Consider the following 17,473-nt stretch of genomic DNA (forward strand, 5'->3'; position numbering starts at 1 on the left):
CTAGACAATCACGACTGGCAGCTCCCACCCCTAGTTGTCCCAATCTTTGACACCCCTGTAGGTAGTAGGCTGGGCCTCTTCTGACAGAACTGGATCGGTTTGGCAGACCCATTCATACTAAATGTACTATGCTACGGGTATTGCCTAGACCTGGCCGTGGACCCTCCGCTGAACATGGCTCAACCCCAGAAAGCAACATCAGCCACTGGGGTCCAACATGGGTATCCTGTTGAAAAAGCCATAGAGACTGTATACACCCCACCGTTAACACCGGGCTTCTACTCTCCCATCTTCCTGGTACCAAAGAAAGACAATCTCTCCGTGTTCAACGAGTGCTACTTAGAGCATCCACCATACTTTCACCTCACAACTTTGAGACTGCTCAAGATTAGCATCAATGCTCACGATTCCCTGATCAGTCTTGACCAGCAGGATGCCTACCTGCATGTACCAATCCATCCCAACAACCACAGGTTCCCCAGGTTCCGGTTCAATGGGGACCCTTGGTATTTCAGTGGCACAGTGGCTATTAACAGACAGACAGACAGACAGACAGACAGAGAGACAGTTTTATTTGCATGAAGGCCATCAGACCCATAGTATGAAAAGGTTTACAAGTACCATTTTACAGAGAGTTATTTCTTAAGGAAGATAAACAGGTGCCTTATCTCCCTGTGAAGATACTATTCAGGAACCAAGTTTAACATGACATTAACATTTGTTGACTGACATATTCTTTGTAATGAATAATAGTTATCAGTTACAGTTTTGGGAATTAAATATTTCCGCTCACTATCGTAGAGCACACAGTGGTATATAACATGTATTTCGTCTTCAATTACATTACAATGCATGCACAAAGCATTTTGGTCATCACATAAACCAACTGGATACCAAGGGTGTTATGACCACTTCAAAATTTAGTTAGCAGTCGTTTATACTCACAAATATTAGTATTTAAAAGACAATGTTCACAAGTTAAATTCAACCTATGCGACTTAAAAAATTCAAGTGATGTGGTATCTAGTGATGCATGCCAATCTTGAACTGTACAGTCATAAACTCTTTCACTAAATTTATAAACAAATAGATTGGTATCACCCACATCTTGTGCAAACCAGAAGAAGCCAAAACCATAACAAAATAGTAAATGTTGCAATAAGTTGCCCAATGAGGGAGTTTTCTGTTGGCCTTTTATAACACTGTAATGGATGGACCTACTTGTGTGAATTTGTAATCTTTTGAGCCAGTACTTAAAACATTTAATATGATAAATAGTATGCAGTGGAACTCTACAACATTCTCCATAGGCTACTGCATTGGCTGTTCTGTACCCTGTATGTAACAAAAATTTGCAAAACTCTCCGTGTACAATTTCGATATTTTCTCTTTTCTCAAAACCCCAGATTTCTGCTCCATATGTTACTATTGGTACAATCTTCTTATCAAATATATTAAAAGCATCTTTAATCGGTTCGAGTCAAACAAAGACACTGTCTCTCCATCGGGACTTTACCAGACTTCAGTTTATAGGGGTCGTGTTCTAGACAGACCGGGACCAACTGACAGTGCCATGGGACAGATGGCTCAAGATACTGCGCCATCTGTCACCTGCCCTTTGACAAGTGTTGCTGGGCTTGCTCACATCAGCCCAGGATTGACAAGCTGAGGTCATCTGCACCTACGCCCAATACATCAGACATCAGCACCCCTACGTAGACATCACTCTACTGTCTCACCTCTGGACGCATCTCAGTTGTTGGACGATATGGTCGAACGTCTTAGGAGGGTCTCCTTAACAGATTTGGCTCCAATGCTACGCCTGTATGTAGACGCCTCTCTATAGGGTTTGGGTGCACATCTACAGGACCAGGCAGGATCAGGGCTGTAGTCCGACACACAGCACACATGGCACATCGCACCCATTTAAGCAATTTCACATTTGTATCTCCACTGACAACAGCATGTTGGTTTGTTTCCTGCACAACCCAAGGGATGACACACTCTCACTTCCTGCTTCAACAGACATTAGGTTCTTTCATCTGGTTGATTGTCTGGGTCTATGATTTCTAGTCCAGTACATCCCCAGGTGTCGGAACATTCTGGCTTGGGCAACATTGAGACCATACAGGGTGGCTGCCATGGAGAGTCAAGCCAATATTGACCTCTTTGCCATGCATAAAAACTACTACTACCGAGTACCTCCTACATTTGCTCACCAAACAACACTTGAAGGACAGCACCATTACGACTTACCTGTACTTGCGGGCCCTTAATTCAGTGTTGGCAATTCCGGAGGATTGTAAGATGACCAAAGTTCTGGGACTACAGGCCCTCCTACGCTCATTCAGGCTTGAGGATCAGAAGGCTAACTTTCAACCTGCCGCTTGGGATTTGAATGTGGAACTTCAAGCCTTCACGTAACTTCCTTTTTTAACCTCACCAAGAAGACGATCTTCCTCTTGGCACTAGCCTCAGCAGCACAGATTCAGATGAAATTATGTGTGTGTAATATGACAACCCTGTGCCATCATCATTTCATTTTGGTCACTTGGCAGCTGTTTCACAGCTTCGTTTCTGTCATAACTTAAGCAGTAGATGCCTTAAGGAGTAATGCAAGATAAGTACACAAATGTTAAAAATATTTACATTTTACTAAAAAAATAATTAAAAAGTGAGAAATAATCAAATCTTTGGCCTTAGGGATTATGATCACCACAGAATGTCTTGTGTACACCCAAACATTTTTAACCTCATCCTTGCGCTTCATAGTCCTTTATTTGAGTAATAAAAACACTCAATCCTTCAACCTTGTTGTGATATGAACTTGCACTTACTCTAAGCACCCACCCAGATTTATGGAGCTTTCTCCTGATAAGAAAAAAAATCCTATATTTTGGCTTCAATCACACTAACTAAAGTTTTCAGATTTTTTTAAACTGTAGTCCTCTTCACTGTCAATTACACACACAACTAGTTGTCGCCAAGTAGTCTCGTAACTACCCAAGCCATGATGTCATAATGGTGGCAACCTCACTTTTTTCCTGTGTGTGCTAGCGTTAACACCTACTATAATAGTAGTAACAATCTAGCACTTGGTAGTAAGTCACATTATTCTAATATTATTCTAATAAGTTTTCTATAATAACAGACATATAAGTATAAATTAATAGTGCTGCTGTGGAGACAAACACACACCTAAGTATAGCTCATGTTTGGTGTTGTTGTGAGGTCGTCATGCAGTCTACATTCAAACCCCCGGGTGCAAGAAGTGTGGCCGGTTCATGGTCACGGGAGATCCTCATGAAAACTGCAAAGTGCAGAGAAAAGACCTGCAGCATGGAGAAGAGATGTGTGCAATGCAGTAACACATCCGAGAAGATCTTCTCCAAGATGTCAGAGGTCGTGACAAAGGCCAAGAGGCGCGAGGCTGCCAAGAAGAAAGTGAACAACATCCTTACTGAGAAATAAATTTCCACTCCTCCACCCTCTCCAGCCAGCCCACCATCTCCTGCACTCACCATGAGTCTTATCCACTAACTGTTAAAGAACAGCAGAAGATGGTAAAGGACAGGCTGGAGACTAAGCTGTCAGATATGGGCAATATCATCAAGGAGATAGCTCTGGCAAAGACTATAAGATCTTCGTCCATGGCCGTAGGCCCATCTACACAACATCAACAAACTGAGCCGCACAGCCAGCCTATAGACCAGTCATCTAGCCAGCCAGCAGCAGACTAGCCGGATATGAGCCAGCAGGCTTTATCCACCCATTAGACAATACCAAACGGGAGCCACACAGTATCCATGGACAGGCCGTCCATGGCAACCAAGCCTTCCAGCCATACCAGCCAGACACTGTATGGCCCATGGGCCTGCTCTCAATGGCAATCTAGCCAGCCGGCCGCAAATAAACCGTACGACCACCTCACAGACTGCATGGGCCAGCCTACAGACCACGGCTTACCATATGACCTTCATCAGCCAACGGGTCCCAAGCCAGCCGCACAGACTCCACGGGATTACCCAGCCAGCTGTCCAGCCAACTGGCCAGCCAGCCGAGAGGACAGTAACCGCTTGGATACCGTTACCAACGGACCACAAGCCCAAGGAGACAGATTATACTGGAATCATGGTCACCGGAGGATGACGAACCCTACGGGGTAGACTCTGAGTTCTACAATTATCCACCCCCCATGGGAGGTGCCCAAGGCCAATTGGAGGCGGAGTCACCCCAACGAGATTACACCGAAGGCTATACTTTTGTGGAACTGATTGATGAACTATCACCTTGTGCCTCTGCTTCAGCCATATGTGACAGAGGATTCACCATCCCAGATGCCTGAATACACGGGATGTCATGCTCCTACACCATCTCAACATATTCCTCAGACATTACCTTGGCCCAGTTACGCTGGCAAGGTTGTTGATCAGTTGACAGACAACATTCACAGGCTCAAGCATTATGAACGACTTGCTGTACCACCTATGAAACAGAGTTATACAGGAACACGATGCGGAATTTCCAAGTTTGGATGAGGATTTCTACAAGTTGGTGCGTTACTTTACCAGCATCATGTTTCAAGGATCTGACATCTGTCTCCAGATACTCTATAGATATCGGAGCATATATAAATTGTTTTGTCGCTGGAATCAGACACATCATACCACCTTTACAACCCATGACTATTAGGACCGGTCAAGTCAGACTCATCCATAGCCTCCTTGACTTGATATTCAGGATTCAGGAAAACTTGTTCTCTTCCCAAGTCTGGACTTCTACACAATTACTGAGGCTACAACGACAACAACTCTTAGCCCAGATCAGATCAAGCCACGGCAACAGCATCAAGAGTTTCAGAATTACATGCCGTAGACTATTTTAGCCTTACCCATGATCAATAATGGATCACAGTAACTCTAAGATCACTCCCAGACTTTGTATCCAAGCATCAATCCACCACAATGGGACCGTTTGGTCATAGACACTATACAATTCCTGCATTAGGACCAACAGTGGATCACCCAGACAGACTCTTATGTCCCATCAGAGCTCTCAAGTTCTATCTCTCAGCTACAGAACCACATAGATGCCATTGGAGCAGACTCTTCCTATCCTTTTAGACCAACTCAAACAAGGATATCATAAAGGCTACTTCAGCAGGATGGATGAAATCCACAGTTGCGCAAAGTTACACACAGGCTCAGAATTCCATGCAACGTCTCGGATCCTGCTCAGCTCAAGAAATCAGAGACCTAGCCAAGACTCTCGCTTCATGGACTACAGTCTCAGTAGAACAAGTAGTTTCTAGCTGTCAATTTGTCAATAGGCCTCACAAAACACCTTCACCAGCTTTTACTTACGTGACATTCACTCGGACTTAGAGGGCATATATTCCCTTGGTCCGGTTGTTGCGACACAAACTATCGCCCGCTATCGGAAAAGGGGCGAGGATCCAACACCAGCAGCATCAGAGGGTGAGCAAACCATTGATTATTCTGCCTATTGGGTGTAGGATGGATTAGAAGCACCTTAAATGTCAACTGTCACCATTAAACCGGAAGTGACGTCATTACCAAAAGTGATAGATTAACCGGAAGTGACGTCAGCACAGGAAATAGCCGAACAGAGTCCTTCTATCCAGGAAATTATGTCTTTGGGGTAGAAATAGACCTAGAGATAGTTCATAAGGGGAAGTGACACACTGGAAGTGACGTCAGAACCGGAAGTGACGTAATTCTCCCCAATTCATCTACCTCTAGTAGGAGATGAGGGAAAAATGTGAGGTTGTCGCCATTATGATGTCGTGGCTTGGGTAGTTACGAGACTACTTGGCGACAACTAGTTGTGTGTGTAATTGACAGTGCAGAGGACGTCTGTGAAAATCTATAAAAAAAATTAAAAAGTGTGATTGAAGCCAAAATACAGGATTTATGGCAGATATGTAATAGAGGTAGTATTCTTAGAATTAATAACAATGATAAACTATTGTTCAATGTTTTTTGTCAAATTCAGGCATTTGGAGTTGGTGCTCTGGAAGATGATGATGAAGATATCTATGCAACTGACCACATGTCTGACTATGATATGACTATGGGTTCCGAGGAGAAAGATGATAAGTTTGGCTGGACTGCCCCAGGACATTGTGAGAAAGGTTAACAATAATTTGACCTACTTTCAAGATGATTTTACCTTGATTTCATAAGTAAACTGGAGAATAAACTGAATATGATTTATCATGTAATGGATAGGTAAAGCGAATGTATAAAAATTTGTTGGGGTTATTTACAGATAAATATGCAAATATTAAAGGTCAGGTAAGTACTACTTTCCGTGTTTACAAGCAAATATAGCATTGCCTTGGAGTCAGAATCGGGAACCTGGACAAATTACTAGGATAATTGCTGTCCATCTTAAAAATAAGAGTCTAACATACCAAATATCGTCTAAAAGTGGCATAGCTGAGGCCTTTCACAAGTGTAGGCAACTTTGGAGATATATATTGCTCAGAAATGTAGTGGGGACAGTCAGGATATCAGTTCACATATCTGTTTTTGAAGGCCTCCTTTCCAAATTATGGACAACGGGGTTTGGCCAAAATATGTCTCAAATTTTACCCTGTTTCATTTTATCTGTATGTGGGATATCTGACTGCTTTTCGTAATCTTGACATACCAGACAGGGAACCTGTATTATGAATAAGCACTATGTATTTATGTATTAGCTTGCCAAGACTTACTAGTCACTAAATAAAACATTTAATCATAATATAGGATATTTACCATCCCTAAACACACATACGTGATAACTTATGTGTTCTCTTTGTTTTCTACATCAGGAAAGCAACACATTCCCATTGGATATATTGGGAAGCTCCTTGAAGGGTTTAGGATATCCTCCAAATCTCTGAAGCCAAAGAAGGTTTTTAGGCACCCGCCTCTGCCTCCTGGATTCCGCCTTGTACATACGTTCCTTAAGCCACGTGGCTCATCCTTTGCCTCAGGCAGCACAGACAAACACAATGCCATCAGTCGAGGGCTTGTCTTAGGAGAGACACCTATATTTCGTAAGTGCTGTGTCAGTTGTACAATTCATGCAGGCTGTTGACAGTAAAATCAGTTGTAAAAAAGTGCAGTTGTATGAGAGATAATTTCTATGTGCACATTATTCTCTTGATTTGTTTACAGATTATATTATGCAATGTGATAATTACTGAATAATGAGATTTGAATCACTAATATGATGTCACCAAATTACTCACTCAAATCTACAGGAGCCAATATTGCTAATATAGGTGTAACATTTTTTCTCCAGAATCAGTATTTGATTTGATACCAAAAGATGATCAGAAGAAGCTGGAGAGGGCCAAGGACCCACCTCTGCCTGGACCCCACTCTTCACAGCAGACGTCCAGGGAACACCTTGAGACCAGCCCTGGTGAGACCCCTGGCCACACCCCCACCACAGCTGTAGGAGTAGCTACAGGGCCGACACAGACAATGTATAAGGGAAATCCCACTTTCCAGCCATTTGCTAGGGACCAGGACAAACAGAGGAGGTATGACAAGTACCTCAGCAACTTCAGACAAGGAAATAAAGGTACTATCATGTTGTGGGGGATGATGTTTTCACTTACAAAATGTACAATGTTAAAAAAAAAAATGTTGAAGCTATTACTTTTATAAAAATGGCAAGAGAGGCCTATTTGTTTGGAGTTTTAGCTCACCCTGCCATAGACAGTATGAGCTTTTGGCATGGGAATCTTCTATCCTTTGCCCATATATATATATTCATGACGACCTTGTCTTCCCCAAAACAGTCTGGCACATCATTATATGCACAACATTTTTTATACATCTCTGGTCATGAAAACGTAGGGGTTTTATTTGTAATTTTCAAATGGACACCTCCGAGATCATAATTGATCACAGATTTGACCCTATGGTCTTAATCCATGAAGATGTTGGACACTGTATGTTAAAATTCTTGCAGGTGGCTCATAAAATCATCCTTTACAAAACATTGTTTGTTTTTGATACATTGAAATGGATGCAATGACAACCACCAGAAATTGGGTGTCTTAAGTGAGCAGAATGTCAAATTATTTCTTCTACATGTTATAAGTTTCCTTTTTTGGTTTATAAGTTAGATGAAACACTTACCCTTTCTGTTATAATGTAACATTATCTTGTTCTGACTAGACCTGTATGAGGAGGTTGTGGAGGGCAGCATGACAGAGTGGGAGAAGGAGAGAGAGAAGGAGGAGTTTGCCAGGGCTGCCAAATTGTACAAGCCCCTCTCCACCATGATGGCATCGCGCTTCACCTCAGCCAAGTATACTGATGACCTGGACACGCCTGAGATGCCAGCCGACCCTCAGGTTTGTCAGCCATCATCATTGATAGATATACTGCTTCTGGTTTGACCAGTTGCACAGGTTGGGGTCTCCTCTATGCCAGCACCTATTGCTGACAACAGAATGACAAGACTGTATCAAGTTGTTTCCTTTTTTTTATATGAACATACATTTCAGACACGCAACTACATTAAAAATAATTTCAATATTCTGTATAGCTGAGGAGGATGGTGCAAGCTGTTTATTGGCAGCTTGTTGGGAGGCACTTTCAAAGTTAGATGATCTGGATTGACCTAAGATGATGGTACAGTTCTGCTGCATGTTGAAGAATCTCTGTTAATTGGCTTGCTTCTTGTCAGCAAATAAGGCATACATACACGAGAGGAAACATTTTCTGATCAACGTAAGGCATCAACAGTATACAACTGATAGAACAGTTCAGAACAGATGTAGAATGCAGACACAATGGAGAAAGTCGGCATTCCTGGAAGTATATGTGTATTAGTGGTGGGATGATTTTTTATCCCCCGCCAAACAAAGTTGTCAGGGGATAAAGAAACGGGCTCCGTCCATCCGTCCGTCACGTTTCGTTTCCGGAGCATTACTCAGAAACCATTAAATATTTTTTCATCAAACTTTGCAGGTCTGTCAGGTACATGCTGAACTGGTGCCTTTTGCTATTTAGAAATTTAAGAAATTTTTATTTTTTACGTTTCCATGGCAACAAGATGGACTTAGGTTCCAAACTCTTCTTTTTTTTACAATTTCCATGACAAGTTCCACCTCGGTTAAAAAAGGTTAGGGTTTGTTGAGATATATTTATGTCATAAATTCTGCAACAGGGGCGGGGGATATATGAACACTGAACCGCGCAAGTTAAAACCTTGTAAACACTGGAGGTTGCGACACATGATGTTAACTTGCATGGTTCAAATCGTTCATAAGCCTTCGGCTCTGGTGAGTGGTCTAAAACCTAACATGGAATGCATAAAACCACATGTACCCCGAGTGATACTGCTACAACCCTGCATGTTACATACCCCATCATACCCTGTGTTACATATCCTGTATGTTTCATACCCTGCCATTCTGTTTGATGAGTTTGTTGTCCCCTTCAGGTGGAACAGAGTGACCAGGCCAAGGCTGTGGAAATGAAGATGTTTGGGCAACTGACACGGGAGCAATTGGAGTGGCACCCAGACAAACTTCTCTGTCAACGATTCAATGTCCCTTACCCATATCCAGGGTATGTAGTTCTTATGTTTCATAACAATGGATGATACACAACTGTTTATTTGGTTACATCCTAGATGGAAAAAAAAGAAAAAAGACCCCGCTCGCCTGCACTATATTTTCAAAAACCATTACCATAGAACCAATTCTTTGTTTTTTAAGCCCAACAAATATCAGCAAAAGACATTGAAGCCTCTGCAATCATGTTGAGATGTACATAGTAAGATCAAGTGACTTAGGTTCTGCTTGTCACTGGCAGGTCAACAATCACAGGCCTCACAAGTGTGAAGAGAGACAAGTACTCTGTGTTCAACTTCCTGGAGTTCTCTGGTGCCCATGCAGTCAACACAGAACAGCCCTCAGCAGACCCGGAACCAGTTAAAGCTATTGAAAGTAAAGGTGGGATGTCATGATTCATTCATCCTGAACTCATATTGATAAGTACCTTGTTTTTTTTAACAATATTCATGAAACTCCTTCCTCACTTATTATTTCAGAGTCAGTGAGCAAACAGATCACAAGTGATAGTGTTCCTCAGAAACGAGGCATGAAGTCTTTTATGATTGGCAATAAGTCAAGTGTAAAGCCAGCATTTAGTTCCATCTTCAGCGTTCTGTATGAGGATGATGACAAGAAGCAGAAGGCCAAGCAAGCCCACATGGAACAGGAGAGAGTCATGGAAAGTGTAGGACACCAAAACAAGGAGAGAGGAGAGACACAGAGAGATTCACAGACTCGGGTAGGCCATGTTCATGCTGTATTCTACCATGAATTTGGAAATTACTCAATTCTGCTTGGTCAATCAGAGTTTGTTCAATGACAATAAATTTACTCTGATTGAAACGGCCATTTTGACGGCCGCATCAACACGGAAGCTTATATCCATAGAATAGGCAGGCATTCTAAAATAATTGTATCTACAATTATAGGTTACAAAATGCAAAGTTGCAGGTACTATGATATTCAAAGGATGTGTGAAAACATGATGGAAGTCTACAAAGAGAATGTATTTTAAGTTTTGGGAACAACAGAGACCTTGGAATTTAGGTGCTTTTCCTTATTTGATTGTGACGTCTTATCTTTTGCGTCACAATGCGTGATATGACATCATAATGGTGACGTTTGGTGTAGAATGAAAGCTTTGCATAGCTTGCTTAGTTTTCTTCAGGGTTACCCACCTCATGTTAGCTGACCAAGATGCCTGCTTATATGCTTCAATGCCTGTCATATGTTGAGTGAAGTATCATTGTGTAAACAAACTGAGCATATAAAGCACTGTATTTTGTTTACAGGCTGTTGGTGATTCCAACAACCCACTAAAAAAACTGGAGTCAACCCATGCTGCATCACTCAATTTGTTTGCCAACACCAAAGAGTTCGCTTTATTTAGTCATGGCAGAATGGAAATAAACATACTGTGTTTTCAATGTAGAGCTAGGTTACCTGTAAATCTAACAACGCTAAATATAACATTTGAAACCACACACTGCAGGTGCGGTTCCAAATTTAATGTGGCGCAGTTACATCTACAGGTAACCTGGCTATACATTGAAAACACAGTATGTTTATCTCCTAATTGTATCAGTGTTGTTGACATTTTTCACTGTTTTACTGACTGGTGTTCTTCATGTGGCACAAAGCATCTTCACTCATATTTCATCAACAGACAAACATTTCCAAAGGACATAGTGATGTACCATCCATGGATCTCTTCAAAGCTGTTTTCAAAAACTCAGATTCAGAGGACAGCTCTTCTGAGTCAGAACAGGATCAGAGTGAAACCCAACCCGAACCAGTTGCCATGGAGGTGTCATTAAGTGAAGGGAATGCAGAAATGGATATTGGAGATGGCAAATTACCAGGTTTGTTGAAAGCTTTGTGTGGTGGAGGAGCTTCTTACTGTATCAGTTTATACAGTTCATGGGTCAGCTGGGCAATTTCTGTTCCCGATGATTTTGTGAACAAATTCGTTTAATTGGCAAATTATATAAACTTTATATAAAATGAATTTTGTTTGTAGGCAATCCTGAATTATATTTATTGATGTGGAAGCTTTAAAACTATTTCTGAATTTGACTACCACCACACATTGTATTTGAAACGATGTGGTGCTTGGACATTCCAGGGTTATCATATCATGTCTGTCTCCTTTATAGCTCTGAGAATTTCTTTGGACACATTGACCACTCATGTCATGCGTAAATTTCATCCTCATTGTCATAGCTTGAAGAAAAGTTGTGTAAATGATTGCTCAAGTAGGTTTTACTGTTTGTCAATGGAACTTGGTACATAACCTTGAGGTGGGACTGTGATTTGAAAAGGTTGTGAGTGACCTACGTATATGGTCAAGGTCATTCTAAGAGTAGTTTTCACTGAAATGCCTTTTTGAGCAGATTTTTTAGCTCATATGGCCTGAAAGGCATCAAAACTGAAGCAAGAGACTATGTGGGTGAGATGGTCGCCATATGTAGTTCCAAGTTTGTTCCAATATGACTGCAAGCATCTTCTCAGAAACCACGAGACCAGTGAAGCTGAAATTTTGCATGTTTGTTCCTACCAATGATGATGCCCCAATTCGTTCAAGATGTTTTGATGTTTGTTAGTTTTACGCTGGACTCAGCAATATTCCAGCTATATGACGGCAGTCTGTAAATAATCAAGTCTGGACCAGACAATGCAGTGATTGACATCATGAGTATCGATCCACACAATTGGGATACGATGACATGCATCAACCAAGTCAGCGAGTCTGACCACCCGATCCTGTTAGTTGCCTCTTACGACAAGCATAGTCGCCTTTTACGGCAAATTGGGTTGCTGATGACCTATTCAACCCCGGATCTTCATGGGTCCAATTTGTTCATGACATTAGAAACTGATTTTCAAAATGGCTTCCCTTGCAGCCGTATGAAAAACCCTAATTATGGCCGTTACTGAGCTATTTTCTTTCAAAGTGTAATGATAATTGGTCTATATGTAGTTTGTAGTGAGGCTCAACAGATATGTTTATGGTGATTATATTAATTTGGACCTTTACACTTTGGACCTCATATTCTCACACTGTAAACATCCTCCTCCCTATGCAAAAGTCCAGTTTCCACTGAAATTGACAGTTCTTTCGTGAAACAATTTGAAAAATACTATGGCATTCAAAACATTAGTCTTATTTGGATGAGTTACAGGGCCATAGCGCTCTATTTCTAAGATCTTATGCTTGTGGTGGTTATATTGCTTAAGTACTTATGTATGTAAATTGATGACAGTCATTTCATGACATCAGAAATAGGTCCTTATTTCAATGAGTAGCATATGCAATTTCATTTTGTGAAAACATGATATGTCTTAATGGTCAAGGTCATCCTATAGGTCAGAACCTGAAAAAAACTTGCCTCACTTATTGACTTCAGGTCAATAAAACTAGATTCATGCCTTCCTTAGGGGTGGAGCCCAGATTTGAAAAGCTCAGTGAAAATGTAAGGTTAGGAGTGAAAATGTAAGGTCAAGGTCACAGTGAAGGCCATTTGTAAAGAATGTTTGCCGTTTTCACATAAATGCTTTTTTTGGCAGATAATTTTTAAATCTTTTGCATGTAGGGCAGTTTTGAAGAGGCACTGAATATGGCATGCATTTATCCCAAACATAAGGGGTAAGGTTCAGGTTATCTGACATTCTTATTAGGTAGCTAGGGGCATAGGACTTAGGTTTCAAAGTTGTGCTGGGTTTAACATGCATGAAGTTATGTTGTTTAACCGGAAATGATTGTTATTTTGTTGCTAAAGATTTCACTTCTTATAACAAACCGCTCACATTTAAAGAGTAACAGTACAATGGCAATATATCTACATGTTTTCAATTACCATTATGTTTTGACCTTAATGATCTATTGTTGCTTTGTAGATTGTTTAATTACATAAAGTAATACGTTACCACTGTTATACCGAGGCTGTTGTCTCCCACAACTGCTGCTATAGCGAAATCTACCACAGAGATCTCAATTACCTCATGCAGCACGTGCGTAGCCACCTAGCTGCCATGTGACACCCTTCACTCTTGTCTCCTTCGTCTGCTTAGCAAGACGTGTTTTCTCCTGCTGAAGCGTTCCTTGAAGATTTGGTGATATTTATTATAGTTTATTCTCTAATAAACTGTGCTTTTATGGGGCGTTGCGGTAGCTACGCTTGGTTATAATTTTCCCGCCAAACGGAAAATTTTTCCTGCCCTTTTTTCTATATACTTGCGGGGTTCGCGTATGCACGTTGTGTTTTACGTTTCCCCTGTTCTTGTATGTTTTGGGGGTTAACATAACTTATTTCTTTAATAAAAGTTATATGTGTATGTTATATGTTCACATTGCTCGTTTATTTTCTTGTGAAAATGCTCTTTGTGAATCATTGTGGTGCGTGCGTTGTAACCATGTTTTGTTCTTTGTTTATAGCAAACAATCAATGTCTGACATAGATATGTCCCCAGTATCCACCCCCTCTACCCCTGCTCCTCGGAGTTGTGGGGTGTGCAGAAAGTTTTTGTCTTCCCGGGATCCCCACGATCGTTGCCCGCGGTGCAGGGTTCCTTGCGGGGACACCCGGTGCATCCTGTGCGAAGGTCTGGGGCCTGCGGAGTTTGAGCGGTACCGGCTGTACGTACAGTCCGTCTCCACCCCTGTGGTGGCCGGTTCGTCCGGTCGGGGTCCCCGTGCGGGTACCACCTCCTTGGCTGCGGCGGATCCCCTTGCGGCCCTCGGGCTGTCTGGGGATTCCGTCGCCGCATTATTGTCGAAACTTGTGGACTCCAAGCTGGCGGCCTTATCGCAAGATAGGCCGCTGGCTGTTCCGTCCCCGGCCTCTTCGGTGGCCGCGGGTTCGGACGCGGGGTCCACCGGTACGGCGGCGGCTGCCGTGGTTACCGGTCCTTCCCCCGAACCGTTGCTTCCGCTATCGGTTAAGGACCGCGTGGCCATGGTGTATGACCTCTTCGAGGACATGCCAAAGCCCCTGCCGATACCGCGGGGAATCCACGGTTCCGTGGGTTCCTCCGAGGTATACGACGAGGCGTCCGACAAGGCTTTCCCGGCATCAACCTTGCTGCGCGGGATTAAGCCTTCTTTGGAGAAGGCCTTCACGGCTGCCTCCGGTCGGGGTCTCCCGTTACCTCCCCCGTCGTGGAGAAAAGGGTCTTTCCCAGTACATGACCTTGCCTTTCCCGAGGCTGGTCCTTCTGCGGAAGCCCATGTGGAGCGTTTGGGGGTCTGTGCCCCACCGGTTGCCACGGTACCTCAAGGTACCCTGCAACAGCTGGACACCCTCGCTCGACACTCCATGCTGGCAATGTCTCACGGAGACACATACCTAGCTGCAGCGGCCAGTCTGGTCGAAGGTTCTCCCACGGACCGAGACCAGCGCATTTACAACTGCTTGCTCGGTTTGAATGCTTCCCTGGAGTACGTTGCCGGGGCTTCGGCCTTTGTTTCCGGCACGTGCCATTTTCTTCGGCGCCAGTCGTATCTGGTTGCCTCAGGGTTGGACGCTGCCAATCAGGAGGTGCTCCTTTCGCAGCCTTGGTCTGCTCGGACCCTGTTTAATAACAAGATCCCTGGGGTTCTGAAGGAACAACAGGCCGCTGTGTCTGCCGAGGCCTCTCAGCACACACTAGATCTTGTGGGGTCCTTGCATAGGCGCCAGGGTGCCGCTCCGAAGCGGAGCGCGCCCCAGGATGCTGCGTCCGGCAGGCCTAAGGGGTCGGGTCCTTCTTCCTCCGGGAAAAAGCCCCGCTCTGAGGGCTCCGGTAAGGGTTCTCAGCAGCCCTTTCACGGGAAGAAGGGGAACTGGAGATAGCCCAAGTCGTCTAAGGACGGCAAGGGCCCCTCCAGGTGACTCTCATTAGAGGGGTTCGTGTGCCGACAGCGCCAACTTCGGTTGGTACGTAGGCGAACCCGAGTCACTTGGCCCTGGACAGTTGCGCCTGCCGCAGCCTGTCCGGCCCCCCTCTCTTTCCCCAGTGGGAGCCAGACTCCAGACTTACTGGGAGAATTGGGAACAAGTGTTCGACAACCCGTGGGTGGTCAACACGATTCGGTACGGCTATCGGCTCGATCTCAAAGCGAATCCGCCGCTCACCGTTGCCCCGTCGGCAGGTTTCTATTCGGAAACCGATCTTCCCTTCCTCGCCGATGCCATCGGCAGGTTGGTGGAGAAGGGGGCAGTTCGTGAGTTAGCTCTACCAGAAATAACACCGGGGTTTTACTCCAGGATATTTCTCGTTCCCAAGAAGGACAGTCGCCACAACTTGAAATCGTTCAACGAGTTCTACCTGCGCAAACCGCCCAAGTTCAGAATGTTGAGCTTGACGGACCTGAAAGCACTGATCATGCCGGCCGACTGGCTAGCTTCGATCGACCTGAAGGATGCTTATCTGCATGTTCCGATTCACTCGGATCATCACAAGTATCTCAGGTTTGTCTTTCAAGGCAGGCACTTCGAGTGGGTTGTACTCCCATTCGGTCTTTCATCCGCTCCCTGGCTGTTCACCCGGTTAACCACCCCCATAGTGGGGTTCCTCCACCGGAGGGGTGTCCGGTACTTCGCGTACCTGGACGACTCGCTAGTAGCAAATCGAATGTCGGACACCCTGTCACGCCATCTCGTTTTCGCACGTCGGCTCTTGGAGCAATTGGGGTGGATTGTCAATCTCCCCAAGAGCGAGTTAACCCCTTCTCAGAACTTGCAGTTCATCGGAGGTCGGTTCAACACGGTGTCCCATCGCCTATTTGTCCCCCCAGACCGGTGGCACAAAATTCAGGCGATGATTGCCAAAGTCTTAGCGGTGCAACAGACTGTTCACTTTTGGGAACTGCTGTTAGGGTTACTTGTATCAGCCCAGGACTGCACCGAACGGGGTCGTCTCCAACTCCGCCCGCTGCAACGGTTTTTAATCCAGTTGTTAGCAACGGAGGTGAACAGTGCGACCGTCGCCCTCCCGGATCGGCTCCGACCGCATCTGGAGTGGTGGACGCTCCCTTATAATGTCTTATCAGGAGTCTCTATGCGGCCCTACCGGGCCACGTTGAACCTGTATACAGACGTCTCTCTAGTGGGCTGGGGCATCATCTAGAGGGGGAGGTGAGCTCGGGGCTGTGGTGCGTAGACGAACTAGGTCTTCACATCAATTGTCTCGAGTTCAAGGCAGTGATCAACGCAATCAATCACTGGAAGCATCATCTCGTCGACGCCCGGCTCATGCTGGCGACCGACAACACGACGGTAGTGTCCTATGTGAACAAACTGGGGGGAACCCACAGTCACTCGCTACTCGATCTCACGTTCGAGTTTTACGCTCTGGTGGACAGTGTCCCGTGCCAGATACGCGCCCGTCACATCCCAGGTGTGCGGAACGTACTGGCCGATGCTCTATCGAGGCCTCAGGATCCGAGCCCCACAGAGTGGATGCTGAACCCAGTAGTGTTTCAGTGGCTGTGCGAACGTTTGGGTCGTCCGATGGTCGACCTGTTCGCAACACGGTTCAACAATCAACTCCCGTTGTTTGTATCACCAGTCCCGGACCCGAGGGCCATCGATCACGATGCTCTCGCGTTAGACTGGACGGGCTTGGACGCTTATGCTTACCCGCCGACAGCGTTGATACCACACATTCTAAGCCGGCTTCGAGGAGTTCGCTGTCGAATGTTACTGATCGCGCCCATGTGGCCGAACAGATCGTGGTACCCCGACTTGCTGACCCAGGTCACGCAGTCGCCACTCGGATCTCTTGATCCACCCTCACACCCGTCAGCTTCATCCAAACGCAGGGCAGTTCAATCTGCACGCGTGGATGTTGTCACCGAGCGTCTGAGGAGTAAAGGTTTTTCTCGCCGGGCGTCTTGGGCATACG

The 17,473-nt window shown here is 44.6% G+C and overlaps 1 protein-coding gene across 1 annotated transcript in view; it reads left to right on the forward strand.

Moving 5' to 3' along the window:
* LOC124113329 (G patch domain-containing protein 1-like) overlaps positions 1 to 17,473 on the forward strand; it is an 87,887-nt gene that overhangs the window by 53,528 nt on the left and 16,886 nt on the right. Inside the window, exons 8-15 of the mRNA XM_046473610.2 lie at positions 6,016 to 6,154; positions 6,839 to 7,066; positions 7,315 to 7,599; positions 8,202 to 8,380; positions 9,475 to 9,602; positions 9,849 to 9,988; positions 10,087 to 10,328; positions 11,256 to 11,451. Coding sequence (XP_046329566.2) covers positions 6,016 to 6,154; positions 6,839 to 7,066; positions 7,315 to 7,599; positions 8,202 to 8,380; positions 9,475 to 9,602; positions 9,849 to 9,988; positions 10,087 to 10,328; positions 11,256 to 11,451 — 1,537 coding nt within the window. The remainder of the gene's footprint in view (positions 1 to 6,015; positions 6,155 to 6,838; positions 7,067 to 7,314; positions 7,600 to 8,201; positions 8,381 to 9,474; positions 9,603 to 9,848; positions 9,989 to 10,086; positions 10,329 to 11,255; positions 11,452 to 17,473) is intronic.

This window comes from Haliotis rufescens, unplaced genomic scaffold (genome assembly GCF_023055435.1).
Source record: "Haliotis rufescens isolate VD_foot unplaced genomic scaffold, xgHalRufe1.0.p SCAF_19, whole genome shotgun sequence".
Taxonomy (NCBI): Eukaryota; Metazoa; Mollusca; class Gastropoda; order Lepetellida; family Haliotidae; genus Haliotis; species Haliotis rufescens.